Below are 17,190 nucleotides of genomic sequence, written 5' to 3' on the forward strand. Positions count from 1 at the left end.
CTCAGAGCTCAGTGTGTGTGTACAAGGGCCTGAAGGGGCTAGGCGTGACTGACGAGACTGCCCGGGCCCAGCCGAGCATGCAACACACACTCAGTAAGTGTTGTAAAAGTGCTTCTCCAAAGGCTAGGAGCCCCAGCCATGTGCATTAATCCTCCCAAACTCGGTGGCCTGGAGGCTGCAGTCTGAAGCGGCTGAAAGCTTTCAGGCAAAGAAATGGGCTGAAACCGTGATGCATCATGGATAAATTGTTACTGATCTACAAATAATATTAAGTAGTTATTTATGATGCAAAGTGATTTGTAGATCAGTCAGTCTCGACTCGCCTTTAAAGTCGGCTGCAATGTCGAACGCGCCCATGAATACACAGAGATACCTAGGCAAACTCAGTTTGAGATTTAGCAAATTGGAATGGTGATATTGTCATGGAACAGTTGGTGGTACCAACATGGATTGCTGTACTTTCCTGTATCTATAGATGTGGTGGTCCATTGTGTGTGTTAGGTTGTCTTGGGTGGTGTTGGGGTGTATTGGGTGGTTGCTGGTAAATTGGTGGGGGTGTAGGGTGCTAGTTGTTGTGACTCACCTCCGGCTCCGGCCCCACAGCTGGGGGAGAGATGGCCGCTGCCGCAGGTGCACATGTTGGGTCTGGAGCAGAAGCCATCACCACACGAGTTACGGCAGATCGCTGGGAGGAGACACAGACACAATGCCATAGAGATGTCAAAGCAACCTCTACACAGCCACCCAAAAGAGGATGGGCTCCCCTCTTGGCCAACTCTTCGGCGGGGTTTTGGCACTTCATTTGTGTGAAACCGCTATACAAATACAATAGGCTTCCATTTGATTTATTGGACTACCAATGGAAAGGCAACCCACAATGACTCAAGTTATTTAGTCATCAACGGATTGATATAATGTAATATAACTTCTTAGTACTTACGGACGATACACTGATTCCCTGCAGGCAGAGTCTTCCAGCCAGGGCAACAGTAGGAGTGGAAGCGAGAGCCACACACATTGGGCCTTCAAAAGATAAGACAGGGAAAACAAACTCAGTACTCAACAGAGCCCCGATATAATTTAGGCAAAGCCCTCAACAAATACACATGTGCATGATTATTTTCCAAGTGCTCAGAGACCCGCTTTCACTCTAAACGGGCTCAAAGGTGATACGAAGCCTCCAAGAATGGTAGGCATTTTTGAATGGGGCTTACACAAAAAGACCAGTTTGTTTTCAGTCATACTCAATGTAAACTTCCCAAGAAACAGGAGATATTTATAAACACCTTTCTCTAAGCCTCCCTGGTCTCTGGTCTTCTGGCATCCTGCCCGGTAACGTCCCTCCTGGAGTCCAGGTTCTGCCTGCTGATTGGTACCGGGAGTTCTTTAAATTTTTTATTATTGGACGGAAGGCTGCCCTGACCCCTGACACATGTAAGAGTCATCACACAGCTCGGAGAGCGGCTGACTGGTCTGCCAGGTTATCCACAACATCCCCCTGAGGAAACGGCCCAGCCATATCTACAGGTCTGTCTCTGGTTTACACATAATGAACCTGGCCTCAAGTACCCTAGCGACCTTACTGAGTTCTCACAAACTCTTAGTCTTCAGAGCCTCTAATGCAGGGGTACTCAACTACTATTTGGTCCGGATGGATATCGTCCTTTATCGGCGCTGTGGTACAGCATAGTAACAAACATAATCGTCTACGACTTAGGAAACATGTTATATAAAATGTACATTAAATGAGACAAAAAAATTGAATTAATTACAACTGCTTACGAATGTAAACATGTGCATCATTGCATCAACATTGCTGAAGAACAAAAGTGGTTGCATAATTGTCTATGCAAAAAGTGCACTGTGAACCAAAGTATTCATGGGCCTTGATTTTTTTAACAAATAAAAGAAAGTGCATGTTTTCAGGAGAACAAAGGAGAGTTGAACAAAAATAATCATCTGAATGCACAGAACATCACTGTGGGCCATGCAATATTCATGTATAAGTCCCTCTGGGCCTTGCCCTGCATTAATGACAGAAATTACACTTTCTGTCTCCTGCCAATGCTTTGAACTTTGGCACAAATGGTGTGAAAGCAACTCTGAGACACTGGTGCAGGTGTTCATTGGTGAGCCTGGTGCGGTATTTATTTTTAATAAAGTTAATTGTGGAGAAGGTTGATTCACAGCTTTATGTGGAGCCAAAAACACATGGTCAGGATGTCTAGTGCCAGTTTCTTGAGCACAGGGACATCAGCTGCAGGCACCATCTTTCCCCAGAAACTGACAGGGTCACAATCACCAGCCTGCTCCTTCAAAGACACATTTTCTTGCAGCTCAATCAACTCCATTTGCAGTGATGCAACATCTACCCATCTGAAGATCTGTTTTGCTTCTTCTGACAACTTTGTCACATTTGTGACCAAGAAGGGGTTCTGGATGAGCAGCAGCAGTTCTCTTCCAACAGTGAAGTCATCAAAGCGAGCCTTGAAGTTATCCATCAGCTTCTGGATGAAATCAACATGGTTGGGAACATCTTTTTCTCCCTGCGTCTACACCAGAAGATTGGGAAAGTGGACAAGTTCTCCCTGGAGATCATTCTTGAAAAGCTCAAATTTATTCTGGAAATCCGAGACTGCTGTTATCATATCACACACTGTGTTGTCCCGTCTGTTAAAAATGCAACTGTTTCCATCTTCTCCTCATCTTCCAAAAACGGAGAAAACTGAGTTGCCTCAGCAAAGGCAGGGTTTTGGAACTGAGTTTTGCTCTGATAAGAAAGCTTTGATTTCCTCCTGAATGGCCCAAAAGCATTCCAAAACCCTGCCTTTGCTGAGCCATCTGACATTGTTGTGCAGTAGTAAGTCATCAAAACTGGCATTGGCCTCTGTCAGAATGCCTCGTAGCAGGTGGTGTTGTAGGGATGATGTTGCTCTCAAAAAGTTGATCAGTTTCATCATCGTAGTCATAACCTCAGAATACTCTTTTCCCAGACTAGCACACAGGACAGATTGATGGATGATGCAGTGATATGATGTCAGGTCAGGGTGGTCCTCTTTCAAACGCAACTAGTCCCCTCCCTCTTCCTATCATGGCTGGAGCTCTATCTGTGGTGATGGAGACCACTGACTTCAGATCTATCCCCCTTTTTGTCAGCATCCCTTTGATGGCCTCATGGATATCCTCTCCCCATGTGTGTGCTTCTAGATTTGTTAAGCCCAACAGCTCCTCACATAATTCTTTCTTTGTTTCGTTATCAAATCTGCCAGAAGCAGGGCATTATCAGTGTTATCTGTTGATTCATCCACAGCTTCTGAAATGCATGGTGCATTCTGAATGGCCTCATCAAGTTGTGAAGTTAAATCTTCATCTAATATTTCAGTTCTCCTCATTGCTGTGGAATCTGACAGTGGGATCTGTTTGATATTTTCCCTGAGCTCCTCTTTTTGTTTACCTTCAAGCAAGGTGTCAGCAACTTCACACATCCATTATTTTACCATCTCAGTGACTGAAAATTGATTTTTATGTTTTCCCAAAACCCAAGCTATCCTCAGTGAACACTCCATTGCATGTTGTTGGGCTGTCAGGGAATTGACAAGGACTTTGGTGGACCTCTCATATTGGGATTTGAGTTGGATAATCTTGTTTGTTCTCACCTCCGTGTTCAGGGGATACATCTGATCAAATGTACTATGCCTGGTGTCATAATGGCGCTTAACATTGGCACTTTTCACGAGAGCTACGGACTCACTGCATATCAGGCATATTGGTTTTGTGCTAGTTTAATTAATAAATACTGTTCCGTCCACTCGTCTTTGAATATACGGTTTTCAGAGTCAACTTTTATTTTCTTTGAACAAGCCATATTAACAAAGATACTGGTAACTAAGCTCTTTCTATCTGTGATATTTACAGTTGAACCGTGGTCAAATCTTTCTGTTTCTTCCTGCCTGCTTGTCCCAAGGTTCCGCTGAGGATATTTGGATTAATGTGATTGGGTAAGATTTTTTGAGAGAATAGTCAAATTAACTGGTAACTGACACAGACATTGTGGCGTAGCAGGACAATCTGAATGCCGTGAACCAAGAGGTTGTGAGTTCAATTCCCAAGTGAGGACATGTTGAATAATATTTACTGTATAAATGAACATGCGTAATGTAATAATTTGTGTCAAATGAGTAAATTGTAAACACTGTATGTTAAAAACACTGTGTGTGTCTTTAACCCTAACCTTGCCATCAGACAAAAAGAGCTGTGAATGGATCAGTGGTTCACCATTCAGTGTCTTGATTGCCTTGGCAACACACAAATGTTCTTGCAACAGTCCCATGAAACGTGTCTACAACATAAATATCGTATATTCTGAGAACATGGCAACCATGTTCTGTGTTTGTTTGGTGGAACGTTGATGGAATATTTTCCTAACCCACAGAAAACCGGGCACGAATGTTCTTGCAACGTTTCTAGAACAGTAATATCTTAACTTCTAAGAACATGGTAACCACGTTCTGGGTAAGTTCTATTTGACATTAAGGGAATGGTATCTTGGAAGCTTTCTTTGCACATCCCGGTAATATTCCTATGAAACCGTTAGTTAATGACCTAATGAGACTCTTAAGGGAACATTCTCGAAAGTTGTGGGAACGTTTGTTGTTAGCTGGGTATGGTATAGAACTGGAAGGGTTGCTGTCGATGAGGTCAAACAGGGGCTTTGTTTAAGCCTAGTGGCATACTTTCATTGCCCCACTGTAAGGAAAATACTTTTAACCTGGTGAAAGGACTAGAGCTCAAAGGCTTTCAGAAGAAACACCTAATTGCTCCTTTTCTCTCCAGGGCCCGGTTTCCCGATAGTGATGGCACTTAAAGTCTCTGCATTGTAAATCCGACTTCTGCAGTAGCTGTACAGCATTTACTGCGATACGGCTTTTGCAGAATTCAGGGCATTTATACTTCTTGCGCTTCGCTGAGCAGAGCAGAGCTGTTGTGAAGGAAGTTGTCAAGGAAGTAAGTTTGTGTTTATACTGGACCTCCCGCCCCCACCTACCGTGAACCAATCATGTCAGTGTGGAGCTATACAGAGCCCTCCGCATTGTTACAATATGTGGCCTCTGCAGGCCTCCGGTGGCTCTGTAATTGCGTCACACCCTCATACCACATTTTCGGATCAAGCATAAATTGGCTTTTAGGCTTATGAGTGTTTTAACAATGGATCTTTCCTAAAACGTCCGAAGATGTAACATGCGTTTCCCAAAACAACATGCAGAGAGAACGTTCGCTAAGTTACTGATAGGATCAAAAGAAAGAGAGTGCTGCTCTCTTATCAGCATTCTACATTCAAATCTTACCTTAACATTATATTTATTTCACAATACTGACGATGGATCAGCTCCTAGAGAGATATTACCACCCACGGCTGCAAATATTGACACACCTTATTCTAATGCTTACCCAATAAAATGCACTAAATCACAGATTTGGCACATCATTGCGCACATGTCAGGCTACACATTACAGACAGTAGCCTACAAGTAGCAAAATATAACTAAATTGATTGAACATTAAATGTATTCCAATATGATTGAAATAGGCCTACAGCCTATACTGTATATATTTTAATGCAGTCGTCTCGGTTTTCATTTGAAGCATCTTTATACATCGCTTGTTTGTATGAATTGCAAAGACATTGGCAACTTTGTCCTGAGGTGGTCACAGAGAGACAGATGAACCATGTGTTTCTATGTTTAGTGGAGATCTTCTGTGTATAAAGTGACACAGGAGGGCAAAAAAGCATCTAATGACGCACTTAGCTGTTCTACGAGTGGTCTGACGCAGGCGTTAGATTACAAACATTTTAAAGTGCAACGTTAATAACTATGGTTTTGGGAAACAGCTCTGAGATTTAATGATGCTCCTACGAAGGTTCTAACGATGAACTTAGCTTTAAGACGCTTTTGGAAAACCGGGCCCAGGTCACTGTCAACAACATATGTCGTCAGCTATCAGATCTTCTGGCTTTTTCTCAGTCCTTTGATCTTACAGACCAATATATATGATAGAGGCCTTCTGGGGGCCACATGCTCCTGGCTTGAAGGTGCAAACTCAACAGTTATGAGACAGAGTGTCGGAGGCTCTTCACATGGAGGATTCCAGAGGGACAGAAGTTCAGAGCCAGACAGTTCAGAGGCAGAGCAGGAGCCACGGAGGGACTGCTGGGAAATAAAGTGGGTGGATGGGGGGCTGTAAAGACCACAGGCTGGCTTTCTATGAAGAGACAGAGCAGGCCAGCAGCTCCCAGCCAGGCCAGGACAACTGTAGGTCAGATGGAGGAGGTAATCCTACTGGGGTGGGAGACTACAACCCCTCTTAATGGTCAGAGGTCAGTTCACTGGAATTTGACCCCCAGTCAGTAGATTGTTACCTTTTTCTGCCCTAAGCGATTGGGGCCTGCTGCTATGTCAGATCGTGAGCGGATAGGATAAGCTGAGTTCATCTTTATCTTCATGACTCTGGGAAGGTTGTTCATTCAAAAAAAACACAGAGAGGGGTTTTTTTCTGAGCTAAAGTTGGCCTGATTCTCTCCCTTGACTAATTTGAACCCTGAGCTCATACTGTAGTGGTCTAGATGGAGGCTGAGGTACTGTACATCCTTCTCACTCTGGGTTAGTGGGTTTAGAGGGAGTAGGACGAAGGAGGGGGGTCTACATCATGGGCCAAACTATTACACAAGTCCCAATGGGCATACGTGTTCTCAGTAAGAATAACCATCAAGTTTTTCATTGTTTTTTTATGAGGCCCATGTGATTTATGGCCCAACTTACAATGTTTGTGATAAACTACATTATAACGATAAGCAGAGTTTTAGAGAAACATGAATCAATCCCGTCAACACCAAAAACAAAGAACCCATACATATGTGTCCTAGGGCAGATGGAGCAGATAGATTTCTTGTTGCGTCTCTGTCTTCGAGGGTGACAGAAAATCTAAACCACATTAGCTCGACCACATGCCACATGAACCCCCTGAAACAGAGGTTCTGTCGTTTAGGTCTAGCCTAAATGTATACCTAAAATGCAGACACATAAAACATGAAAAGAACACTAATCCATATAAAACACAGGGAAACGGGCCATCCTTGATACATCCCAAATGCTCCTCTCAGACTTTGCGAGCTGCCCTTCTGGCTTCTTCCCCTATTCAATCAAAATACCAGCTGATGTATCTATAGATTTATGGGAGAGAATGATCAGGACCTTCAAGAATATGGGAATTATTTTCTTATGGGTCAGGCATGTGCCAGGGCAACCTCTGGGGAGTGTGATGACCCCGTCCAGGCGAGTGGAGTGTAATTGACATTACCTTTGAAGGAACCTGAGAGTCTGAATGAACTTCTCTGCTTTGAGGAAGACTACCAAGTGAACAACCTTCCAAAGCATCTCCCCTGAGCTGAGTGCTGGCTGCCCAAAATCCACAGTCTGTTTTCAATACCCTATCGCATACAGGAGACCTTATTAGGCTGGTTATTAGCCACAAGAACTCAGTGCTAGCTGTGCCACTAGAGATCCTGGTTCGAATCCAGGCTCTGCTGTAGCCGGCCGCAACCGGGAGACCAATGGGGCGGCGCGCAATTGGCCCAGGGTAGGGGAGGGAATGGCCGGCAGGGAGGTAGAGCATGGCGTTTGCAACGCCAGGGTTGTGGGTTCGATTCCCACGGGGGGCCAGTATGAAAATAAAAAAGAATAATGTATGCACTAACTGTAAGTCGCTCTGGATAAGAGCGTCTGCTAAATAATGTAAATGTACAGTATAGTATCAAGGTACAGTGGGGGAAAAAAGTATTTAGTCAGCCACTAATTGTGCAAGTTCTCCCACTTAAAAAGATGAGAGAGGCCTGTAATTTTCATCATAGGTACACGTCAACTATGACAGACAAATTGAGAAAAGAAAATCCAGAAAATCACATTGTAGGATTTTTAATGAATTTATTTGCAAATTATGGTGGAAAATAAGTATTTGGTCACCTACAAACAAGCAAGATTTCTGGCTCTCACAGACCTGTAACTTCTTCTTTAAGAGGCTCCTCTGTCCTCCACTCGTTACCTGTATTAATGGCACCTGTTTGAACTTGTTATCAGTATAAAAGACACCTGTCCACAACCTCAAACAGTCACACTCCAAACTCCACTATGGCCAAGACCAAAGAGCTGTCAAAGGACACCAGAAACAAAATTGTAGACCTGCACCAGGCTGGGAAGACTGAATCTGCAATAGGTAAGCAGCTTGGTTTGAAGAAATCAACTGTGGGAGCAATTATTAGGAAATGGAAGACATACGAGACCACTGATAATCTCCCTCGATCTGGGGCTCCACGCAAGATCTCACCCCGTGGGGTCAAAATGATCACAAGAACGGTGAGCAAAAATCCCAGAACCACACGGGGGGACCTAGTGAATGACCTGCAGAGAGCTGGGACCAAAGTAACAAAGCCTACCATCAGTAACACACTACGCCGCCAGGGACTCAAATCCTGCAGTGCCAGACGTGTCCCCCTGCTTAAGCCAGTACATGTCCAGGCCCGTCTGAAGTTTGCTAGAGTGCATTTGGATGATCCAGAAGAGGATTGGGAGAATGTCATATGGTCAGATGAAACCAAAATAGAACTTTTTGGTAAAAACTCAACTTGTCGTGTTTGGAGGACAAAGAATGCTGAGTTGCATCCAAAGAACACCATACCTACTGTGAAGCATGGGGGTGGAAACACCTAGGTGTCTGGTTAGACTGTAAACTCAACTTCCAGACTCACATAAAGAATCTCCAATCCAAAGTTAAATCTAGAATCGGCTTCCTATTTCGCAACAAAGCCTCCTTCACTCATGCTGCCAAACATGCCCTCGTAAAACTGACTATCCTACCGATCCTTGACTTCGGCGATGTCATTTACAAAATAGCCTCCAACACTCTACTCAGCAAATTGGATGTAGTCTATCACAGTGCCATCCGTTTTGTCTCCAAAGCCCCATACACTACCCACCACTGTGACCTGTACGCTCTTGTTGGCTGGTCCTCACTACATGTTCGTCGTCAAACCCACTGGCTCCAGGCCATCTATAAATCACTGCTAGGCAAATCCCCGCCTTATCTTAGCTCATTGGTCACCATAGCAGCACCCACCCATAGTCTGCGCTCCAGCAGGTATATCTCACTGGTCATTCCCAAAGCCAACACCTCCTTTGGCCGCCATTCCTTCCAGTTCTCTGCTGCCAATGACTGGAACGAATTGCAAAAATCTCTGAAGCTGGAGACTCTTATCTCCCTCAATAACTTTAAGCATCAGTTGTCAGAGCACCTTACCGATCACTGCACCTGTACACAGCCCATCTGAAATTAGCCCACCCAACTACCTCATCCCTATATTGTTATTTATTTTGCTCTTTTGCACCCCAGTATCTCTATTTGCACATAATCTCTTGCACATCTAGCATTCCAGTGTTAATACTATTGTAATTATTCTGCACTATAGCCTATTTATTGCCTTACCTCCATAACTTGCTACATTTGCACACACTGTATATATATTTTCTGTTGTATTTTTGACTTTATGTTTTTTTACCCCATATGTAACTCTGTGTTGTTTTTATTGCACTGCTTTGCTTTATCTTGGCCAGGTCGCAGTTGTAAATGAGAACCTGTTCTCAACTGGTTTACCTGGTTAAATAAAGGTGAAATAAAATAAAAAATAAAATGCTTTGGGGCTGTTTTTCTGCAAAGGGACCAGGACGACTGATCCGTGTAAAGGAAAGAATGAATGGGGCCATGTATCGTGAGATTTTGAGTGAAAACCTCCTTCCATCAGCAAGGGCATTGAAGATGAAACGTGGCTGGGTCTTTCAGCATGACAATGATCCCAAACACACCGCCCGGGCAACAAAGGAGTGGCTTCGTAAGAAGCATTTCAAGGTCCTGGAGTGGCCTAGCCAGTCTCCAGATCTCAACCCCATAGAAAATCTTTGGAGGGAGTTGAAAGTCCGTGTTGCCCAGCGACAGCCCCAAAACATCACTGCTCTAGAGGAGATCTGCATGGAGGAATGGGCCAAAATACCAGCAACAGTGTGTGAAAACCTTGTGAAGACTTACAGAAAACGTTTGACCTGTGTCATTGCCAACAAAGGGTATATAACAAAGTATTGAGAAACTTTTGTTATTGACCAAATACTTATTTTCCACCATAATTTGCAAATAAATTCATTAAAAATCCTACAATGTGATTTTCTGGAATTTTTTTATCTCATTTTGTCTGCCATAGTTGAAGTGTACCTATGATGAAAATTACAGGCCTCTCTCATATTTTTAAGTGGGAGAACATGCACAATTGGTGGCTGACTAAATACTTTTTCCCCCACTGTAATTGAGGAGGTCCCAGGACCCAGGCCATGGTCTGATCAGATTCCACCCTTATGTAGACGCCAAATTGCACTCTGCCAAGGGAGCCAATAAATCAGACTAGCTCAACATCAGCAGGTCCAGCAACAGACCAGCAACAGTAAAGTCTGAAACCCTGGGAAGTGGAGCATTTAGCCAGCAGATAAACACTGTTCACACAACAAAGACCAATGTAATGACCACCATTAAAATAATCTCTCCCCCACAGAGGGAATCTGTGACTCTGATTCTGTACATAATGTGTAATGGAAGACTTTCCAATTTCATGTCATGGCAATGTCATTATGTAGTGAGGGGAGGTGGGGGCTATCAACTTGGATAATCTGTATATGTTGTGTGCTAATATAGTCCTCCTATAAAGAATTGTGTTGTAGAACTTAAAAGTTATGGAAAAAGTCCACAGGCTTTGTTACTTGACATGAAAAGGCTGCTGGCTTCCCCCGGCCATTCAGTTTCGGAATTGTTGCATTATTATTTTATATCTAATCTAATCTTGACGCCATGCAACACGGTTCTGCTTCACTGTGCAGATCAGAGGATAAGATTGCCAGACCAGAGCAGCCCACCACGTGTGTCTGAGTCAACCACTGAGTGAATGTGACACAGGTCAGGCCTGAAGCGGCCTTGTGTCTAGCTGGCTGTCACATGAAATGGCTCCAATGTGACTTGTTTGGCTCTCCAATATACAGGGAATTAATTTATGTCAGGCAGAGTGGTCCAATGGCTGCTGAATTAATCACACTGACTGACAACGCAGACACGTCTGCTTATTTTGTGGGACGTGAATCATTATTGAACATGTTATTTAAGAAAACAGCAAGTTAGTCTTATGTGTGCTTTACCCCCCCCCCCCCCCAATAGAACATGTTTTGTTGTCATTTACAGTGCATTCGGAAAGTATTCAGACCCCTTCCCTTTTTTCACATTTTGTTACGTTACAGCCTTATTCTACAATGGATTAAATAGTTTTTTCCACCTCATCAATCTACACACAATACCCCATAATGACAAAGCAAAAACCGGTTTTTAGACATTTTTGCAAATGTATTACAAATAAAAACCGTAAATATTAAATTTACATAAGTATTCAGACCCTTTACTCAGTACTTTGTTGAAGCACCTTTGGCAGTGATTACAGCCTCGAGTCTTCTTGGGTATGAAGTCACAAGCTTGGCACACCTGTATTTGGGGAGTTTCTCCCATTTTTCTCTACAGATCCTCTCAACCTCTGTCAGGTTGGGTGGGGAGTGTTGCTGCACAGCTATTTTCAGGTCTCTCCAGAGATGATCGATCAGGTTCAAGTCCGGGCTCTGGCTAGGCCACTCAAAGACATTCAGAGACATGTCCCGAAGCCACACCTACGTTGTCTTGGCTGTGTGCTTAGGATCGCTGTCCTGTTGGAAGGTGAACCTTCGCCCCAGTCTGAGGTCCTGAGCACTCTGGAGCAGGTTTTCATCAAGGATCTCTCTGTACTTTGCTCCGTTCATCTTTCCCTCGATCCTGACTAGTCTCCCAGTCCCTGCTGCTGAAAAACATCCCCACAGCATGATACTGCCACCACCATGCTTCACTGTAGGGATGGTGCCAGGTTTCCTCCAGACGTGACACTTGGCATTCAGGCCAAAGAGTTCAATCTTGGTTTCATCAGACCAGAGAATCTTGTTTCTCATGGTCTGAGAGTCCTTTAGATGCCTTTTGGCAAACTGCAAGGGGGTTGTCATGTGCCTTTTACAGAGGAGTGGCTTCCGTCTGGCCACTCTACCATAAAGGCCTGATTGGTGGAGTGCTGCAGAGATGGTTGTCCTTCTGGAAGGTTATCCCATCTCCACAAAGGAACTCTGGAGCTCTGTCAGTGACCATCGGGTTCTTGGTCACCTCCCTGACCAAGGCCCTTCTCCCCTGATTGCTCAGTTTGGCCGGGCGGCCAGCTCTAGGAAGACTCTTGGTGGTTCCAAACTTCTTCCATTTAAGAATGATGGAGGCCACTGTGTTTTGGGGGACCTTCAATGCTGCAGAAATGTTTTGGTACCCTTCCACAGATCTGTGCCTTGACACAATCCTGTCTCGGAGCTCTACGGACAAATCCTTCGACCTCATGGCTTGGTTTTTGCTCTGACATGCACTGTCAACTGTGGGACCTTATATAGACAGCTGCGTACCTTTCCAGATCATGTCCAATCAATTGAATTTACCACAGGTGGACTCCAATCAAGTTGTAGAAACATCTCAAGGATGATCAATGGAAACAGGATGCACCTGAGCTCAATTTCGAGTCTCATAGCAAAGGGTCTGAATACTTATGTAAATAAGGTATTTCTGTTTTTAATTTTTAATGAATTTGCAATAATGTCTAAAAACCAGTTTTCGCTTTGTCATTATGGGGTATTGTGTGTAGATTGATGAGATTCTTTTTTCTAAAATTCATTTTAGAATAAGGCTGTAACGTGACAAAATGTGTAAAAAGTCAAGGGGTCTGAATACTTTCCGAATAAACTGTACACCGGATAGGTGCAGTGAAATGTGTTGTTTTTTACAGGGTCAGCCATTATAGTACAGCACCCCTGGAGCAAATTAGGGTTAAGAGCCTTGCTCAAGGACCCATCTACAGATTTTTCCCCTCGATGGCTTGGGTTTTCAAACCAGCAACCTTTCGGTTACTGGCCCAATGCTCTAACCACTAGGCTACCTGTCACCCCATGTCTGCACTGTAACTGAATACTATTTCATTCCATGGAGGCCTAGCTTTCGCTCTCTCCCTCCTCTCTCTCTTTCTCTGCTGCCATGCGTTCTGTTGCTTTGTCACCTGCGGCAGTGAAACAAATGTCCCTTGTCGTGCCCCCAGAGTAATCGGAATACCTCATTTCCTGCGTTGGGGTGCAGGGGAGCCATAAGCAGGGACAGATGAGAGACTGATTGGAATAACTGATGCTGACATTCAAGACTAGTCCCAACAAAACATCCTTTGTTTTTCCGAAAGGGGGCAATATACAGTAAAAGCTTTGCCTTGCTCCATTGACATACATCCCACCCAGTCCCAGGGGAGATCGTGGGGGGTGATATGAAGGAGGGAGGAGGGGGGTTCTGTGGTTTCTATGATCCACCCCACTGGAAAACTTGAACAGACCCCCCTTCGCAAATTCCCAATTGACTGCCCTTTTACCCCCACTTTGAGTGATTACCTCCGCTCAAAACATTCTTGCCAATAAACTTTCCCCTGCTGTCTTCATCTATGTGTTCTCCAGCTAATACGCTTAACAGAATGCCTACTTGCTTAGATTTGGGTCAACAAACTTTTATTTATGGTCCTCCCCCTTTACCTAGACTCTCACATGAAAATGCCAATTTTCTGCAAATACTCAAGGATCTCTCAGTTTTGCAAGCAACCTTTTAGCTTCGAACATGTGCTGTCTTTGGGAGAACAATGATGTATTCAGCATTATTTGGTTGTACTAAGGCTATGTTGGCTTTCGTCCAGGAAGCACAGCAGTGGAAGAGAGAGTTGCCAAGACAGCTCAATGGGGAAAGCCATCCAAATTGTCCAACAGTCCACATTCTAAGCCAAATCTATTTCCTAATCATATGACCATGTTTCAGTGGATAAACTCAAAGACAGACAACCCCACAAGTGCACATCCTTTCTTCATAATCAATCAAAATAAAGAAGTTGCTGTCCTGGCTTTAATACTCAGCAAACAGAGAAGCCTAGAAGCCAAACTCCTTACCCTCTGAGTGTCTCCTGTCCTCTCCGTCGAACCCTCTGCACCTCCCTCTCGTCCACCTTCCCCGTGAAGCGGCTGGCTTGGTACCCTCCGTCTCCCGCACCCGCCTGGCCGTACGCCGTGTGGACTGAAGCCCAGTACACGGCCGCCCATCCCAGCAGCACCCGGGCCAGCTTCCCTGCTCCCATTGGCTGCTTTGTGTGGCTCTGCGTAGCCCTGCTGCTGAAGACAACTGGATGATGTCACTTCCTCTTACTCTTCGTTGACGTCACCTGGGGCGAGCTACACACACACGTCTATGTGGACCTGTCCAAGTCCCTGTGTGCACTTCAGGGTGGGGGGCTGGTGGGGGGCAGACACATGAACATACATCAGGGCTTTTGGCCTCCAGCAGACATGTGCAAGTTAACCATCTCAACACAAGAGTATGGGCTACAAGTGATACAGTAGGTAATTAGGGTGGAATGTGTGCTTGCAGAAAAAGTAATGGGTTGCTGTGCCAAATGACAGTGAAATGTGTTTTTAAATGCATTTAACATGCACTTTCACCGGTATCTGGATTTCAAAATCTAATTCATTTCTAATTACTTACCTGCAAGTCTACTTTTACAAGTCGGTTCTGACTGCATTATAGCATATTACGTTGAAAAGCGTTCAAGTCTAACTGGACAGCCATTGGTTTTATTATTTCTTCCTCTCATTAAAAGTCAGCTTTAAGACTAAATGATGGGCCCTCAGTGATATATAATCACAGTTTAAACCACATCAGGGGGTTACAGAGGAAGGAAATATTGGCAATTTTCTCCTCAATAGTGGGAGACGGTTATTATGTAAAACATGGGGAAGAAAAATAGCCTCCATCAATGACTCTAATCAAATGTAATGGAAGATGAGTGATACATGACTGGTAACTAAACTCTGCCTTCCCTCACTCCACCCTGCTCTCTTTCTTTTGCTCTGTCTTTCTCTCTCTCCCACTTACAGACACACGCGCGCGCACGCACGCACGCACACACAAACACACACACACACACTTTAAATTGCTTTACACTGAAATATAATGTTAAAATGTCGATGCAAGAAGTTATTTAAATTAAAGACCTTAGGCATGTTATTATCATAATTTGTTATTGTATGTGTCATCATACATACATAGCAGGCCTATTCTGATTTTTTTTCTCTTTCACAAACGTGATAGGCTACAACGACACCCTCAGTGGTAAAACGTTTAGTGGCTTCATTTACAGTAGATAATGCATTTACAGTAGATAATGCATTTACAGTAGATAATGCGAGGGAGTTAATGTGTGTGGGATCAATCCGCGAGACCAAACAAAGAAATGCCTGATCAATTACAGTGCCTATTGCAGAATAGCCTTTTTCTCCACTCAAATGTCAAATGACCGGTAAGCTATTTACATTGCAAAACAGACAAATGCAAAACTTAAATCAGCTAAAATGTATATTCAACTTCTCTTGCCTTTGCCTTACCTCTGAAAAACGTTTCATTAAACGACAAGATACAATTACATAGAACAGTGAAATGAATGAAATTCTAAATATCTGAGGGGCAAAACATTTGGGCACTATCATGCAGACATTTTGTCAGTAACTTTTTGAATGGGGCAAAAATCGCAACATGATATCGAAGTGGACCACAAAGGTATCGTCTCTTGAAGCAAAGTAACAAACTAACCACCTTGATAATAACCAATCACACAGCATTATAATTATATTCCCAAAGCATACAGCGAACCACGGCTCCTAGGTAGGCTACTGAATAACGTTACTTATCAGCCACGGGAAAAATGCCGGCAAAACAGATGTTGCAGCCTTGCCTAAAATAATCCTCACCGAAACAGTTTTGACAACAGTTTTGACAATTCCTTTCAACCGTTCACCACTGAATAGTAAATGCACATTACTTTTGTTTTATAACACAAGTAAGACATTCTCAACTCGGGTAAAAAAAAAAGTCCTATGACAATAGTGAATAATTGATAACCAGTGTCATAAATCAATAATAGCACAATACCTTACAATTGTTGCAGTGCCTTGAAGTCGAGGAGCCGCGAGTCCGAATTTGAAATGCGATATGTGCCCCAGAATGGGATATTGAACTATAGCCTTTTGAGAAAATTTTAAAAGTTAGGGAATTGCCCTGATTGGAAGAGGGGAGGTGCTTTTTTAAGACACACAGAGAGGGGGTTACTAACGGACCACAGGACAAACCCACATTCCATAAGACTCCACTGTTATAAAAGGGGCAAGTATTCAGACAGACCTTTAACATGAACACATTTCCAGCTACTTTCCTTTATACCTGTGTAATGAATACGGGTCTAATTAAGTAAATGATCAGTTAGACTAAAGCAATTAGTCAACTAATAATCCTCAATCGATGGAAATGTGTAAGACAAACTAACCTTGCCAATAGGCTAGAATTCCATCATTACAGCCCCAAAAGGTTGTTATAGTTCTATGGTTTTTGACTATTATCACATGGAAGTGATTTGTGAACCTTTCCAATCATATTGAATAAGATCTTTTGTCTTTAAAGTTTGGTCAGTGGACACACCTTGTCATTTATCACAGGCAATTTAGTATGTTTATGTTAAAACCAAACTTAAAGGACATGTTATTGCTATATTGTGTGTGTATTGTATGAAAGGTTTACGCATGCTATTTAGATAGCTCCTATATTTATTGCAGTAGCCTACAGGGCAGGGGTGGAACTTTCACTGGGGACGGGGGGACATGTCCCCCCCCACATTCTGAAATTGCATTTTTGTGTATTGTTGTTAATGTTGATAGGAAGTAGATCAAATTAACTGGTGGCCTTGCCATCTGGGTGGTATATTGATAAGCTGAGCACATCCCAAATGTTGGGGCCTACAGAGTTGACTGATACCCCCTGTTTGTCTAAGGAAACAGGTTTGGAAAACACATCACGCAGTGTTTGTCAAGACTGCCCTCAAATAGTCTCCTCGCCACTCACAATTCGTAAGGTAGTTGTAAATACTGTCTTTTTACA

The 17,190-nt window shown here is 43.5% G+C and overlaps 1 protein-coding gene across 1 annotated transcript in view; it reads right to left on the minus strand.

Moving 5' to 3' along the window:
• Window positions 1-14,344, minus strand: part of LOC311136987 (fibrillin-2-like) — a gene marked incomplete at both ends in the record, with an annotated part of 69,928 nt that extends 55,584 nt beyond the window's left edge. Inside the window, 3 exon segments of the mRNA XM_084171319.1 lie at window positions 584-685; window positions 941-1,023; window positions 14,160-14,344. Coding sequence (XP_084027445.1) covers window positions 584-685; window positions 941-1,023; window positions 14,160-14,344 — 370 coding nt within the window.
• Window positions 14,345-17,190: the final 2,846 nt, after the last annotated feature.

This window comes from Coregonus lavaretus, assembly GCF_964263955.1.
Source record: "Coregonus lavaretus genome assembly, chromosome: 11".
In the NCBI taxonomy this organism is placed as follows: domain Eukaryota; kingdom Metazoa; phylum Chordata; class Actinopteri; order Salmoniformes; family Salmonidae; genus Coregonus; species Coregonus lavaretus.